Below are 15775 nucleotides of genomic sequence, written 5' to 3'. Positions count from 1 at the left end.
TTAGGTGTAAAGCATTTGTTCATATTCCCAAAGATGAAAGGTCCAAGCTTGATAGTAAAGCAAAAGCATGTATCTTCTTGGGATATGGTCATGAAGAATTTGGGTACAGATTTTGGGATCCAGTGAACAAGAAGATTATTAGAAGCAGAGATGTTGTATTTCTTGAAGACCAATTGTTTGATGATGGTGATAATATTGAGAAGCCAAAAACCTCTATTTATATTCCTTGGAGTTTGGGTCCAGTTCCTTCACTTGTAGTTCATGATGATCATGGGGGAGATAAATAAGAAGATTGTGGTGAGAATACCAGTGATGATACGCTTACAATTGATGATGCTGAACCAACTGAACTTGCACCTCCACCACCAATTGAGATTCCATTGAGAAGATTCACCCGAGAGCGACAACCATCTACCAAATATCCTCCATATAAGTATGTTATGCTTACTGATGGGGGAGAGTCAGAAACTTACTAAGAAGCTATTCTACATGAGAATAAGAATGAGTGGGTTAAAACCATGCAAGAAGAGATGAGATTCTTGCTTGAGAACCACATCTATGACTTGGTAAAATTGCCTAAAGAGAAGAAAGCTCTCAAAAATAAGTGGGTTTACAAATTGAAGACTAAAAATAATAGCTCACAGCAAAGATACAAGGCACGACTAGTTGTGAAAGGATTCAGTCAGAAGAAAGGTATTGACTTTGAAGAAATATTTTCTTCAGTTGTGAAAATATCCTCTATCCGAGTTGTTCTTGGTTTGGCTGCTCGCTTAAATTTAGAAGTTGAGCAACTTGATGTAAAAACAGCATTTCTTCATGGTGACTTAGAAGAAGAAATTTACATGGAGCAACCAGAAGGTTTCAAAGTCAAGAGAAAAGAAAATATGGTGTATAAGCTTAGGAAAAGCTTATATGGACTCAAACATGCACCTAGACAATGGTATAAGAAGTTTGATTCCTTTATGATGAGCCAAGGGTATGATAGAACCACATCTGAACATTGTGTTTATGAAGAAATTTTCAGATGATGATTTTATTATTTTACTACTATATGTTGATGATATGCTGATTGTTGGCCATGATGTTGAAAAAATTAGAAAGCTTAAAGGAGAGCTAAGTAAGTCTTTTGCCATGAAAGACTTGGGATCAGTGAAACAAATACTTGGCATGAAGATTCTTCGTGATAGGAAGAAAAGGAAAATTTGGCTATCTCAGGAGATTTACATTGAAAAGGTTCTTGAAAGATTCAACATGAGTAAAGCCAAAGCAGTTTGTTCTCCACTTGCAGGTCATTTCAAGCTTAGTTCGAAACAATGTCCTATAAGTGAGAAAGAAAAAGAAGAAATGTCCAAAGTGCCTTACTCATCTGCAGTAGGCAGTTTGATGTATGCTATGGTTTGTACTAGGCCAGATATAGCTCATGCAATTGGAGTTGTTAGCCGATTTCTCTCTAATCCTTGAAAGGAACATTGGACAGCAGTGAAATGGATATTAAGATATCTAAGAGATACTTCCAGGTTATGTTTATATTTTGGTAATGATGAACCTGTGTTAGAAGGGTACACAAATGCAAACATGGCAGGTGATAATGATTCTAGGAAGTCAACTTCGGGATTCTTGATGACATTTGCAGGAGGAGCAGTCTCTTGGCAGTCTAAGTTACAGAAGTGTATTGCTCTATCAACCACAGAAGCAGAATATATAACAATTACTGAAGCCTGCAAGGAAGCTTTATGGATGAAAATGTTTCTACAGGAATTGTGCTTGAAACAGGAAGGATATACTGTTTACTGTGATAGTCAAAGTGTCATTCACCGCTCCAAGAATTCAACATACCATTCTAGATCCAAGCATATTGATGTGAGATATCACTGGATTCGTGATGTGCTTGAGTTGAAAGTGCTAGTCATAGGTGCCCAGCAAGCCAATCACGTGAGTGATGGCACGTGTGACTTGATACAGAATCTTTTTGCTTATTATATTTTGGCGTATATCACTTTATAACTATTGCATAAATGCATATATATATTGTGATGTCCTTGGATTTGTACAATGGGAATCGGATCGTGATGAGATCACGATAATGAGATCGATTCACCTTTAAACACATATCCTAAATAATCCCGGTCATAGGTTACTCGAGAGGGACATCGTGATAACCGGATAGACTGGTGTGCTGTATACCCGTCCATATGATGGATGCAGCTGGTCTCATAGCTGCTCGTGTAGGGACACTAGGGATACAGTACAGGTGCTCATTGGAGAATGAGTTCACTGATTGATCCGCTTACGGAATGCTGGATGGTTGATGATGCCTTATTGTCAGACAGCGATTCCGTAGTCCTAGTGGTGTATCTGGTCCTTAGACTTGAGACACCAAGGATGTCCTGTATGAGTGCTCCACTCTTTGATACCAGACTTATAGGTTTGGCTGTCCCCAGATCTAGTACAGTTGGTCATTGGGAGTGGTAGTCGACCTTACGAGGGCTATTGAGTGTCAATAGAGGATCATCCACTCTCGGCGTCATGAGAGGAATATCCTATGTGTTCTTGCTCAGACAAATCCCTGGCCAGGGTCATTCGGGTTGAGAGAGAAAGAGTTCTCCGGGAGAATCCGATTAGAGCGAGACTCGAGTAGAAACCGTATGGGTCTGACAGCACCATGCTCGATATACGGTATCTGGGATATTAGATGGATGAGGGACTATAGGTACATGGTAACTGAGGACAGACAGGTCCAATGGATTGGATTCCCCTGTATCGTCTGGGGACTACGGCGTAGTGGCCTAGTACGTCCGTAGTCGATGAGTCGAGTGAATTATTACAGAGATAATAATTCACTGAGTTAGAAGGAGTTCTGACAGGTATGACTCACGGCCAGCTCGATATTGGGCCTAGAGGGTCACACACATATGGTAGGCATTGCGATGAGTAGAGGTTCGGATATGAGATATCCGACGGACTCCTTGTCTTATTGGATGCAGATCCAATACCCACTAGGGAAGGACCCATTAGGGTTTGACACGGGATCTCTATAAATAGGAGGGATTCACAGCCTCATAGGCTAGAGTCTTTGCTTGCCTTTCCTATTCTCCTCTCCCTCTCCACCTCAGAGTAGGCCTGGAGTTTTGAGGAGCGTCGTCGCAACCCTGCTGTGTGGATCACCGCTAGAGAGGAGGACGCTTGACCTCCTTCACCCTCTCCTAAGGATTTGCAAGGAAACAGGGATATACGATCTCCCTAGGTAACACAATCTCTATACGCAGTTTTGTGGTTTGCGGATTTTTGCGCACCAATCTTCGCACGACGACAAACATCTTTTTGGGAATCGGGGATTTTTGTTTTCTTGTTCTTCCGCTGCGCATATGATGTCGCCCCCCAATGATTTCCCAACAGAAAGAATTACAGTTAGAAAAAGTGCATACCAATGAGAATGGTTCAGATATGTTGACAAAGTCTTTGCCTAAAGAGAAGCTTGAAGCATGTAGACAAAGAACGTGCTTGATACAGCCCATCATATGAGTTGGAGGGGGAGAATTGTTAGGTCCAGCCCATATGTGGGCTTGGACAATAGGGTCTATTGAGCCCAAATCACTAATTGAAGGCAGAAATTAAAAAGAGAGAGAGAGAGAGATAGGGTTTGGTGCAGCGTGGAAGCGTTCGTGCGTGCAGCGAGCGTCGTGCAGAGAAAAGAGGAGAGAGAAATAGAGAGAGAAAGATTAGGTTTCTAAGTTTTCTACTTGACGATTCGTGGCCAAACGTTGTTAGTTTTGACCCAAATTTTATGTGGAGAATCCTTGTAGCAAACTCTACAATCCTAATGGTGTTGATCTATAGTTTACCCTCTCTAAGGTACTTTTATGCTATATCTACTCTGTGACACCTAGAATTCTCTTATGAGATGATCCACCCTACGTGATGAAGATATACTATTTTTGAGCCAAGATCTATGATATTGATGTTATTGTGATCCTCTAATTATTCTAGAGAAGACCTATTGTAAACCTTATCATGACTATTGATAGTAGAAGTTTGAGGTGGACTACGGTCCCGTGGTTTTTCCCATATTGGGTTTTCTACGTTAAAAGATTTGATCTCACTGTGTGATTGATTTTTTGCTCTATTGTTTATGTTGTATTGGTTGATATTTACATTTAAATATCAAGTTGGTATTTTGATAAGGAATCCATTTTGATACACAAAGAGGAAAAAAAAATATTCCACTTTAACAGATTTTTCCCAACAGTATCCAAAGTAGACTCCGTCTTAAACGATCGAATCTTTGTCCGGTTCATAAATCTACTCATAAATCTACTCGATGCTTGAGGAGTGAGTTTGAGTTAGTGAGTGGTGACATTTATGATATTATTTCACGGGAAAAGAAGATTCCATGAGAATCAACAGCGGTTGACTCACGTGGTGACATGTGGCACAGTTATTTTAGATCAAGACTCAACGTCGTGTTGATTCAACTCAACTTGGTAAGCTTTGGTTGCTTCTAGTCTCGGCAAACGATGCCACTTCTTATCCTTTACGCACCTAAAATATCAAATGTGATACTGATATATACAATGCACTTATTATAGGTTGAGTGATCATACAATTTTAAGGATATAGATTAATTGAGCTAATAAAGATCTTAATTATTGCTACAAATGTCCTTGATCTATTTTTACTTTTACCTTTGCAATTGATAGGAAATGATATCGGTGGTTAACGTTAGAATGTTTAACTACGACTTAGTCGTGATCTAACTTACGTTAAGAGCCATTTAGTTTGTTTGATGTGCTGCTGCTTGGTGTTTGACGCGGGGTTGATTTACACTAGCTTCTTTCATATGCTTTTTTATATTCATTGTGGGTTGATATGTACTTACTGATGTTGGGTGGGGTTTTCGAGATAGTCTCTCTAACGAGGGTAAGAAAAATCTAATCTTGGTAAGTTACCCTAATTCGCCTTTTATAGTTGGTCCCCTCTTAGCGACTAGTGATTAGGAAAAATATTTTGTATATCAAGAAATATTTATGAATATTTTCTATGGAAGGGATGCTAACATGACTAATTTGATAGTTGAAGACTTTTATCTTATTCTACTGGTTAGAATGCCATGTGTCAAGTTTTGATTAGAGGTAAATATTTTCTTTATCAATGACAAAAGAAAAAAAAATCTAATAAAAGAAAATCTCATAGAAAAATACTTAGCATATCATATAATTTGTTGTCATTTGTTGCTTTGTAAGATAATTTAGCTGGCAAAGATAGAAATATTTATCTTACCTATTGATAGAAAAAGTTTTTGGATCAGTCTTTCCCCTCCAAAGTGGGTTAGATGATTAGGTGGTAACAAAAAAGAAAAATAATAATAACTTGTAGAAAAATGCTAGTGCACATCTTAAAGTCATCAAAGAGGTCTTGGTTGAGATCCCAAGAATTAATATGTCCATGAGATCCAACGTATGCCTCCGTTGGTAATGAAATCCACATGAAGCTCAAACTTTGCCTCTTCATTGATCGGTATGGAAACTCCGATAGCATTAAAAGTCAAACAGCGCTATATGGGCCTACAAAGTCACAATGGAAACAAGACAGCACATTAAAGAACACCGATGGCTAGTTGGATCTGCCTTGCTGTTGAACAAAATATCGCTTGCTATATTGCAATGATGATAGGTTTTCTCGTCTCAAATGGCAAGAGTTGCAGGAATCCTTCGAGCCATGGCGTTATGGAAATATACTATTGACCTACATCGTGTGATTCAATTTATGTAAGATTATTTTGTTGGGCTGATAACCCATTGGTTTAACCCATGATGAGCTTTAACAGCCCACGACTTATCTTTTTTTCTAAACCCTAGATCCAAATTAGGGGATGTGGTGGCTGCGATTTTGAGAGAGAAAAACTGATAGATTTTTGCTACAGTTATGTGATTCCAAAACTTAGGAGAAAAGGGTAAAAAATAAAAAAAGGGAAGAAAATAAGGATAATGCAAAGAGACTGTTCTCAATCATCTCAGGTTAGATCTGATCTAACTTGATGTTAATGGGAGAGATGTGCAGTATGATGGGTTTTCAGGTTGAACTAGAGAGTTATCAGGAAGCAGTTGAAAGTAAGCAAAAAAAGAAGTTGTTAGTTGCTATGCAAGAAGAGATGGATGCTCTTCAGAAGAACCATACTTATGATTTAGTGCTACTACCAAAAGAAATGAAGGCCTTAAAGAACAAGTGAATTTTCAGGTTGAAGACTCAAAAATATTGTTCTCAACCAAAGTACAAAGCTAGATTGGTTGTGAAAGGCTTTGGTCAAAAGAAATAGATTGACTTTGAAGAGATTTTTTCTCCTATTGTTAAAATATATTCTATTCGTATTGCTCTTAGTATTGCTACTAGCCAGAACTTGGAGGTTAAGCAGTTAGATATGAAAACAGCTTTTTTTAATGATGATTTAGGGGGGAAAATTTACATGGAGCAACTAGAAGGCTTCAAAGTTAAAGGTAAAGAGAACTTTGTCTGCAAGTTAAGGAAGAGCTTGTATGGGCTAAAGCAAGCTCCAAGATAGTGGTACAGAAAGTTTGATTTATTTATAACAGAAAATAGATACAAAAGAACGACTTCATATTATTGTGTTTATATTAAATAGTTTGGTGAGAATTTTATGATTCTCTTACTTTATTTTGATGACATACTTATTCTTGGGAAAGATATGTCTATAATTGACAGGTTGAAGAAAGAACTGAGTGAGTCTTTTATAATGAAAGACATGGAGCCAGCAAAGCAAATACTGGGCATGTAAATTTCTCGTGACAGAAAAACCAAGAAGATTTGGTTGTCACAAGAGAAATACATCGAGAAGGTATTGGAAAAGTTCAGTATGAGCAATGCAAAACTAGTTGGTTCTCCTCTTGCAGGTCACTTCAAGTTATGCTCAGAGCAGAGTCCATCAAGTAATGAGGAGAAGAAGAAAATATAAAAGGTTCCTTATGCTTCAGCAGTTGGAAGTTTAATATATGTGATGGTATGTACGAGATCGAACATCGCATATGTAGTGGGTGTTACTAGTAGATTTCTTTCAAATCCAGGCAAAGAGCATTGGGCAGCAGTGAAGTGGATTTTTAGATATCTCAAAGGAAGCTTTAAGGTTTGTTTAAGCTTTGGAGGTGGACCACCTATGTTGACAGGTTACACAGATACAGATATGACAAGATATATTGATTCACATAATTGATTAATGCTTAGTAAGTTATATTTTAAACCATCTATTAACAAAATATCTTCAATCAAGAGGTTTAATTTGTTACCTATATTTTCTTTGCCAATATTTTTTTCTTTATTGTTGTCTCCGAATGTGACATATCCTTCGTCTTGGCTAGTGAGCTTAGAGAAATATGTTAGATATTCGATCATATGCCTTGAGTATTCACTATCAAGATACCATCTCTTGCTCCTAGTTTTCAATTGTAGGTATATATGTAAGAAAGGAGGGTTTTTTTTAGGTACCCATTTAATTTTTTATACCATATGGTTAGATTTACCTATCTTGACATTTGGCATTAAGTCATTTATGGTTCCTTTATGAACCCAAACTAATTTATGCAAGCTATCTTTTTAAATAAATATTTATAAGCATGATGACCACATCTACTATAAAAATTATATTTAACTTTAAGGGGAACATGTAATGTGAGTCCTTTAACAAATGTAATTAGTTTTTATCGAGTGTTACTACTCACGAAGTCGATTTATTCATTTCTATGTACATGACCTTTATTAGCAATAATCATGTTTAATGATTTATTATAAATTTAAATTTTTTTAATATTTGTTTCAATAATATAATTTTCTTTTTGAATGAATCTAACTCTCCACATTTAGTGCAAGATGTTAACAAGCATTTATCATACTCTTTTTTCAATTTATCAAATTCATTAGAGAGAGATATAGGATCCTTTTTTAGTAATTTATATTTTTGTCAACTATTTTAAGTTCATCATACAAATCATAAAATACATACAAATCATAAAATGCATAAAGAAGTTTCAGTTGAGTCACATACCTCATTGTTGAAACCCATCAATGCGTAGTTCACCACTTCATCTTCATTGGTTTGCTCTTCATCTTCTAATTCACTTGATTCGTCCTAAGTTGCCTTGAGTGCTATTTTTCTTCTTTTGTGTTAGCAACTTCTTCAATTATGATACTTATTTTTGAAGTGCTATGGTTTTTTGCATTCATAGCAAATGATTGTGTCCTTTTTGAGTTTGTTTTTATTCTTAGAGTCTTATTTAACAAGATTTATTTTGTTCCTTTTTATGAACTTTTTAAATTTTCTTGTGATGAGTGCCAAGTCATCATCATCGCTTGTGCTTTCGCTCGAGTCCAGAAGTCTAGTTTCTTCCGGCGAGCTTTCGGTGATTCTTCCGGCAAACTTTCGACGATCTCTCGGCAATGTTTCAACGAACTCCCGGCAAGCTCCTAGACTTCATGACGATCTTCTTGGTGAGTTCTAACGAGCTTCTTTGGTAAGCTCCTAGAATTCTCAATCAATTTCGGTAGAACTTTCGACGAACGTTCGGACTTCCGACGAACTCTCGAACTCCCAACAAAATCATATTCTTGACTCCAGGACTTCATTTTGCTTTATAACTTGCTATCATAGTTAATCATGCACACGTAAAACTCACTTCGATCTAGACAATTATTACTAAGCATGAATCATGTTGTCTGATATGTCATTGGTCCATTGACGCTTCGTTCGATTCTTCGGCGCATCACCCTTTCTTGTAGTTTATTGCCCAATCGGTCAATTAACCTCCGTAACTCTAATATCCTTGGCATAATATCCACTCTTCTTAGCCCGATGCCCGAAATCGTGGCCCGAAGCCTTCTATCGATACGTCGACCGATCCTTCGACACGATATCTAATTTTCTAACATGTTTCTCCGGTCCAACATGATTTTTTCTGCTTTAAATGTCTCTTCCTAATTGAAGCATCCTGCTTCACTCAAAACACATATCAAATCATAAACACTTATCAATTGGTTTCATCATCAAAATACGAGATTCAACAAGAGTGACCCTCTTGATTGCTATAAAAAGTCATTTAATCTCTCTTGGGTATTAAACCAACTGAAAGAACCATACTCTGATACCAATTGTTAGGATCGTAAAAGCACTAAGAGGGGGAGGGGGAGAAGGTGGAGTGATTTAGTACTTTTAAAAATTTTGATTTAAAGGTTTCGATCGATGAAACCCGTATCGAAAATATGATTAACAAAAAGTGCAAGTAAGGATTGCTTAGTAAGTAAATCAGTATGCAATAGTAAATTAAAATAAAAGATGAAATGCAAACTAATTTATAACAGTTTGGTTGTCTCAACCTATATCCACTCCTGATTCCTATTCCTTTGAGGCTACCGACTTTCACTACTAATCTTCTTTCAATAAGTGAAGATCAACTACCCTTGTTACAACTCTTTCTCCTTTTCACAAGTTTAGGAGAGAACCCTTATACCTCTCTTTTATAAATGACCTCTCACCTCCCTTAGAATAACTTCTAGACTCAAAAAGGAAGAGACTCAATGCTTTTCAAAAGTTTATAATACTTTAAAATCATAAGCTTTTCATACTTTGCAAGCAAGCATGAGAGGGGTATTTATAGGCCCCAAACGATTTCAGAAATTAAGCCAAAAATTTAAATCTCTGGGTTTTTGGGGTACTAGCAGTATCATCGCCTAACAGCCTAAGCACTAGTAGTATCACCACCTAACATAGTCTGGAAGACTATGTTCTGGCGATACCATCGCTTGATACTAGGTAGTACCACTACTGACCCTAGTGAATTTGCCATCTAATAGGCCCAATTTAATCTTGATTTAGGCCACATGGGCTCCTAATTAAGTTGACATTGACATTGTTACACTCAAAACTAACTCAATTAGACACTTAAATTAGTTCGATCAAGACTCAACAACTACAAATCATGAAGCCTACATTGTCCAGTATGTCATTAGTTCATTTGGCACTTCGTCCGAACTTTCAATGTATCATCCTTTCCTTCAGTATATTACCCAATCCATCGGTATGTTGACCTCTCGTAACATCCGATCTTGACGCAATGCCCGATCTTTCCGGCCCAATGTCCAATTTCTAACATGATGCTCTTTGGCTCAACGTCTGATTCTCTTGCTTCAATTGATTTGTCTTTCTATGATCGAAATTTATCCTGCGTCACTTTTCTCAATGGCTCATTAGTTTATAAACTCATCGATTGATTTCATCATCAAAATCCGAGATTCAACATAATATACCATGTGATTTTTTAAATAATTATTTCATAATCAATCTACTAACTAAGTTGGGATATTACAATTTTGTTTTCTTTGTTGTTGTTGTTGTTTGAACCAATCCAACAACCAAAAATTTTCCGTCAATTGTAATTTTATGATCCTTTCCACTGAGTCTGAATGGGGTCTAAGAAGTTTTGTATTCTAATTATTCTCGATCCATTGCGCAAGATAAATGATAATACTATAGAATTTGTGAAAAGGGAAAAAAAACGTAGATACCTAAGAGAACAATACAAAATTCAATAATAATATAAGATTGATGTTTTTCAATATTTATTATCTGTGAGAGGAAAAACATAAAGTATAGTTCCTACCATTTAATCCAAATTCAAAACCAAATCTTTTCTATATGCTCTCACAAAAATTCCAAATAAACTTTTTTCTTCTTTTTAAATTTATAAAAAAATGATATGAACAAAATATTTTTGTATATTCCCTCCCATCAAAAGCTAAAGGCACATTACATTTTCATATAACAATCAAATTCTAAATTTCAATATTTTTTATAATATTTTCATAATAAAATTCCATATATTTCATAAATCAGAAAATGTTTGATAACCAAATAATTGAACATGATGACATCGGATTTATAGATAAGAACAGTGGAATTCAGAAGAATAAATGAGCACAATGTTGGCAAAGCTCAGCATAATTGTATGAACTCAATATGGTCACTTACAACTCACCGGCGATACTAAATCTTGATCATGTGTACAACTGTCGTAAAGCTCTCCTTACAAAGAGACCGAGACAAAGGATGCAAGCAAAATCGTGGTGAAGTCAGAAGAGAGGCGAGGCTGTGGTGGTTTGAGAAGTTGCAGAGGTCGTAGGGGACGCAGAGTTGGTGGCATCGCCATCATCCCGCATGCTGTTGTCATCTTCACCGCCGGATCTGTCTTCTGTGTCCGAAGGCCTCGCGATGGATCTTTGCGACTGCTGATGTAGCTGCTGGTTTCGAAGCTTCGAGTCCGATGGAACCGATGCTAATGGGGCGTAGATGCTATCCGGAGGAGCATAAGCACCATTCCCAGGTGATGCTGCTGCGTAATCTGGCGGCGAAACCAGAATTCCGCCGACCAACACAAACTGGGTGGCCGGGGGGCTGCTGGTGCTGCTGCTGCTGCTCTGTACCGTTGGGGTCGGCCGTCGGGTGTGCAGCCGATATTTCTGAACAAAGATCAAATATGTCAATACGTCGAACAGATATTGGCATCGAAAACATGTCATTATGACACAATAATTGCCCTGTTCACTGAATCAAATGCCAATAGTCCCAACGCAAAGCATGGTTTAGAGGAAGATAAACCAGAGAAGAGATTAAGATAGCTACAATGGAACTTAACCTAAACCATACATGCGGATAGATACGTTAATGATTTATAAATACATGAGGATATCTGAAGCTAGTATCATAGAGAGACAGAATTTGATTTTTCTCTAAATATCTCATTCTACCTGTAGGTTTTGATGAGAAATATTTTGGGTGCCTCTTTGTTTCTGGGGTTTCTCTAGATATTTTTCTGTAGGTTTTGATGTGGAATATTTTGGGTGCCTCTTTCTTTCTAGGGTTTCTCTAGATAGAGCTCTAAAGGAGGATCGAAAAGATATAATTATTCGAGTTTTATATAAGAGGGTATATAAGAGAATTATAATTGAGTGAGGATCATTTAAGAGTCTTTTAATTGATCTTATACGATGAAAATTTTGGTTCTATTTTTAAATGTAGGGTGCCCATTGGATCTCTTTTTTTCTTAAAATCTTGGTTTCGAGTGTTTTTCCCCTCAAGGGTGCCCATTGTGTCTATAAGAATGTCTAGGCATTAAGTATGGAGGGTGGTTTGGTTCATCACGGGCTCCACCAAGATTTTGACCACAACGCTGCTTACATTGTGGTCCATGTAGCATATCTGGAATCCCGGGTTTGGATGCTAATCTATTAACCTAAATTGGCCACTGGAAGAAAGATGGGTTCTCCATCTTAGAAAATTAAGCAGGGTAGAGAAGTGGAAGTCGATGGAATGAACATATTAGTAATTCTAGGCATATAATTCTACCAGGGTGCAGAGACCGAGTAGCAGAGAGATTCTGCTAGCCAAAACAAAGGGCATCAAAAGGACCTTGGAGAGTTCATGAGGAGAAGATAGTGAATCGGTGGGAAGGAATCGGATTCTTTGCGGGTACAACACGATACTGATGCATCCAAACCAGGGGCGCAGTGCATTCCACTTTTTCGGGTTTGTTTGTAGCTCACGCAATCAACAAGGAGAAGGAAATGGTAAAGGTTCTTGTAACTGACCTGCAGATGGCTCTTGACCTCGTCGTTGGTGAGCCCGTCCACCTTCATCAGCTCCCTGATCTGCTTCGGAGTTGCAACTGCGATCAACAAGATCCAATTTTTAGAAACGCATCTTGGTCGGCAAAAGGAGCAAATTTGAGATGAGCATGAGACGAATTCTGTCTTGTGAGATGCTCAAGGCAGCAGAGACTAGTGATGGCGACGACGCTATTAATGGTGTTGTGTGTGTTTGGGGCTTACCGTGGGAGCCACCGAGCCGCTGAAGGGCGTGCAGGAACCGGCGGTGGAGCTCCGGCGACCAACAGCGTCTCGCCTTGCGATGGGGCTGGGACTGCCCTTCCTTCTCCTTGTCTCGTCCGCCGCTGCGGCTGCCATCAACGTCAGCACATCCTCCACCTCCACCCTTCCCATCACCACCACCGGCAGTGGAGCTCGCGGGTGGTGCTACTGCCACGACCGCTGGTGGCGCGACATGCTTTTCCCTGTCGAATGGCTGGAATGCGCCGCCGATCTTCTTCAAGCTCACCGCTATCGGCTTCTTCGGTGGCTCCTATCACCCACCACCACCAACAAGATCAGAACCCATCGACATGAAATCAACAAAAGGGCGAAAGAAAAGAAACCACTACAAAATTCGTCCTCTCACCACTTTAAGGTCTGTGTCCGGCTCCTGATTCCAGAGCTGGACGGATCTAAGCCACTCCGGCTTCCTATCCCACCCGATCGCCGCGGCGCTCTTCCTAGTCTCACCCTTCTCCTCCTCCGACAACGTCGAAGTGGGACTCGGCTTCAGAGGGATGAACTCTTCCAAGACCGGCCCTTCATACACCCCCTCTTCCTCACCCGCACGATGTCTCACGCTCTCGATCGCTGCAGCACCGTCAACTATTCCATGAGTGACACCATCAAAAGCAGCAAACAGAAAAGTAGATCGATACCCTGCGTAACGAGTTGAAGGCAAAGAGGCAGCTCTCTCTGGAAGACCTCGATCTTCTTGCGCTCCTCTTTGAGCGCTCGGATGTAGTCATGGTACCTCCGCGCTCGCCCCAGCAGGTCCATCGATGTGCTTTGGTTGAGATCTCGTTGGAGAGGATGCAATCAGGGTCGGGGCGTCGCGTAGAGAGATCCGACTCGGTCTGATGAGGCGGGGAGGGATTGGAGGGTGAAAGGTGGGGGATGGGGAAAGAGCGGAGGGGGGGTTTGAATCTTAACGCCGTGGGATTCCACGGAGCGCGTAAGCCAACGGGTGGATGTCGCTGAAGGAGCAAACGAATGGCTGGGATGCGTTTGGGGCGAAGGAATATTCTTGTCGCCGCGTACGGGTCGGCGAGATTCTGGAGAGTTCCGCTGCGTCCCGAAGTTTTGGTGGGGGCTATCAGGGCGCACGTGACTGGGGGGGCGGGGAATGGCCCTCGCCGAAACCAAGGGGCGCTTCCTAAGTGCCGGTTGAGGGCGGGTTGGGTCGGCTTCGGATGCCGCCGCGGGGTTTTGGAGCGACCGGATAGGGATGTGGGAATTGATTGGGGGGTGGCGTAGGTTGAAGAATTGTGTGATGGAGATTCCGGAAGAATATTCTTTTGAGTGGGCGTTAGATACCTTGGACAGTTGTACTAATTGTAAATGCTGTCCTCTCGTCAATACATTCTTTGTGCTGACGAGGCATGAAACGTTTGGTAATATTAAAAAATTATATATATTAACTTTTATTTAGGAAGAGAAGAAACTTCAATATGTCTTTTCTTTAGTTATATTTGAAAAGGGTATAATCGTCCATTTAAGATTTAACACATGGATTAAAAATATATAGCAAATTTTCTTTATGAATTTTTAAAAATTATTTCGCTTCTAAAATCTCATATTAATAAGGAAAAAATTATTCTTTTACAACTTTGACACGTGCACATTGAAACGATAAGATTTGTTATGTCATTCATATGTGCTATCTCAATAAAAATAACAAAATTATTTTTCAATAAAAACGAATGATCAGGAATATCAATTATAATTTTTTTTCTCTCTTCTCTCTCGTCACTCCTTACCGGTGATCTGAAAAAATCCGATATTAAACTTTTTATGTAAGAGCTAGATTTTGAGCCTCAACAATAACCTCGGTAGTTTGGGAACAACTCTCTACAGCAAGGGGGAGCTTGGCAAATTGAGAATTCTAACTCGATAACTCAGTTTCTTCGATCTTGGTAACTTGATAGCTCGATACTAACTTGTTGCCTCGACACGTCGGATGAGAATTGACAGGTATCAAATTTAGTCTCGGACCAGTTGAGTTTTTCCTAAAATGAACAATGAACTTTGAAGATAACATAGATTAAGAAATATTTTAATATCAACAACGTAAAGGTTGGAATTATCACAACCGGCTGCAATAACACTCATTGATAATGACGCAAGTCAAATTGAATATTGGATCATTTAGGATGAGCTTTAATAGTGTAAATGATATCGAATATTCGATCTGATCCAGTAAAACTTATCAACATCCTTATTAATGTTAGTGATATTCCCTGACACATGAAGAACATTATTTCTGATTGTTTACATTTCGCTAACATTGTAAATGTTGTTACTTTCTCATATGTTCCTCCACACATACCTCACACGTTAGCTACCTTACTTGTCGATCAGGAAATATTATTTAAAATTGACAATATTATGAGATTAAGAACATTTAAATGTGAAGAACCATAATTCTAATAACAACGAAAGCGAAATGATGTTTTAATTATTTGAATTTTTAAATATAATAAAAATATTTTATGGATCATAATATATGAACCACTAGTGTGTTCAAATCAGTTTGGATCGTATTAAATTAAATCGAACTCAATCTATTTTTTATTTTGTTTGATTAAAATAAAATAATTCAAACTAGAACCTATTCGAATCTACATAATGGAACTAGTTTAAAAATGATTAATTCGATTCGGTTAATCAATTAATCAATTTATAATTTTAAATAAATAAATTTAATTTAATTAAATCGAATCAAAATCTTAATCTAATTAGATGATATAATAATATTTATTAAATTGAGCTAATATTATTTGATTAATCGGTTCCCACCGATTAAAGGCTTAGGACAGTAAACTTAATTGAATTAATATATTTTAAATTAAAA

General features: G+C 38.4%; 1 protein-coding gene across 1 annotated transcript; it reads right to left on the bottom strand.

Moving 5' to 3' along the window:
• Positions 1-10980: 10980 nt before the first annotated feature.
• Positions 10981-13826, bottom strand: LOC103994908 (transcription factor NIGT1). Its single transcript, XM_009415371.3, has 5 exons — positions 13581-13826; positions 13289-13512; positions 12883-13192; positions 12643-12719; positions 10981-11514 (listed from the first exon to the last, which is right to left on the bottom strand). The coding sequence occupies exons 1-5, from the start codon at positions 13699-13701 to the stop codon at positions 11128-11130; spliced, it is 1119 nt and encodes a 372-aa protein (XP_009413646.1). The 5' UTR covers positions 13702-13826; the 3' UTR covers positions 10981-11127.
• Between the last annotated feature and the right edge of the window lie 1949 nt (positions 13827-15775).

Source organism: Musa acuminata, chromosome BXJ3-8 (genome assembly GCF_036884655.1).
Source record: "Musa acuminata AAA Group cultivar baxijiao chromosome BXJ3-8, Cavendish_Baxijiao_AAA, whole genome shotgun sequence".
Taxonomy (NCBI): Eukaryota; Viridiplantae; Streptophyta; class Magnoliopsida; order Zingiberales; family Musaceae; genus Musa; species Musa acuminata.
Note: the sequence above shows the minus strand (reverse complement) of the source record. Positions and strands in the feature narration are given on the sequence as shown.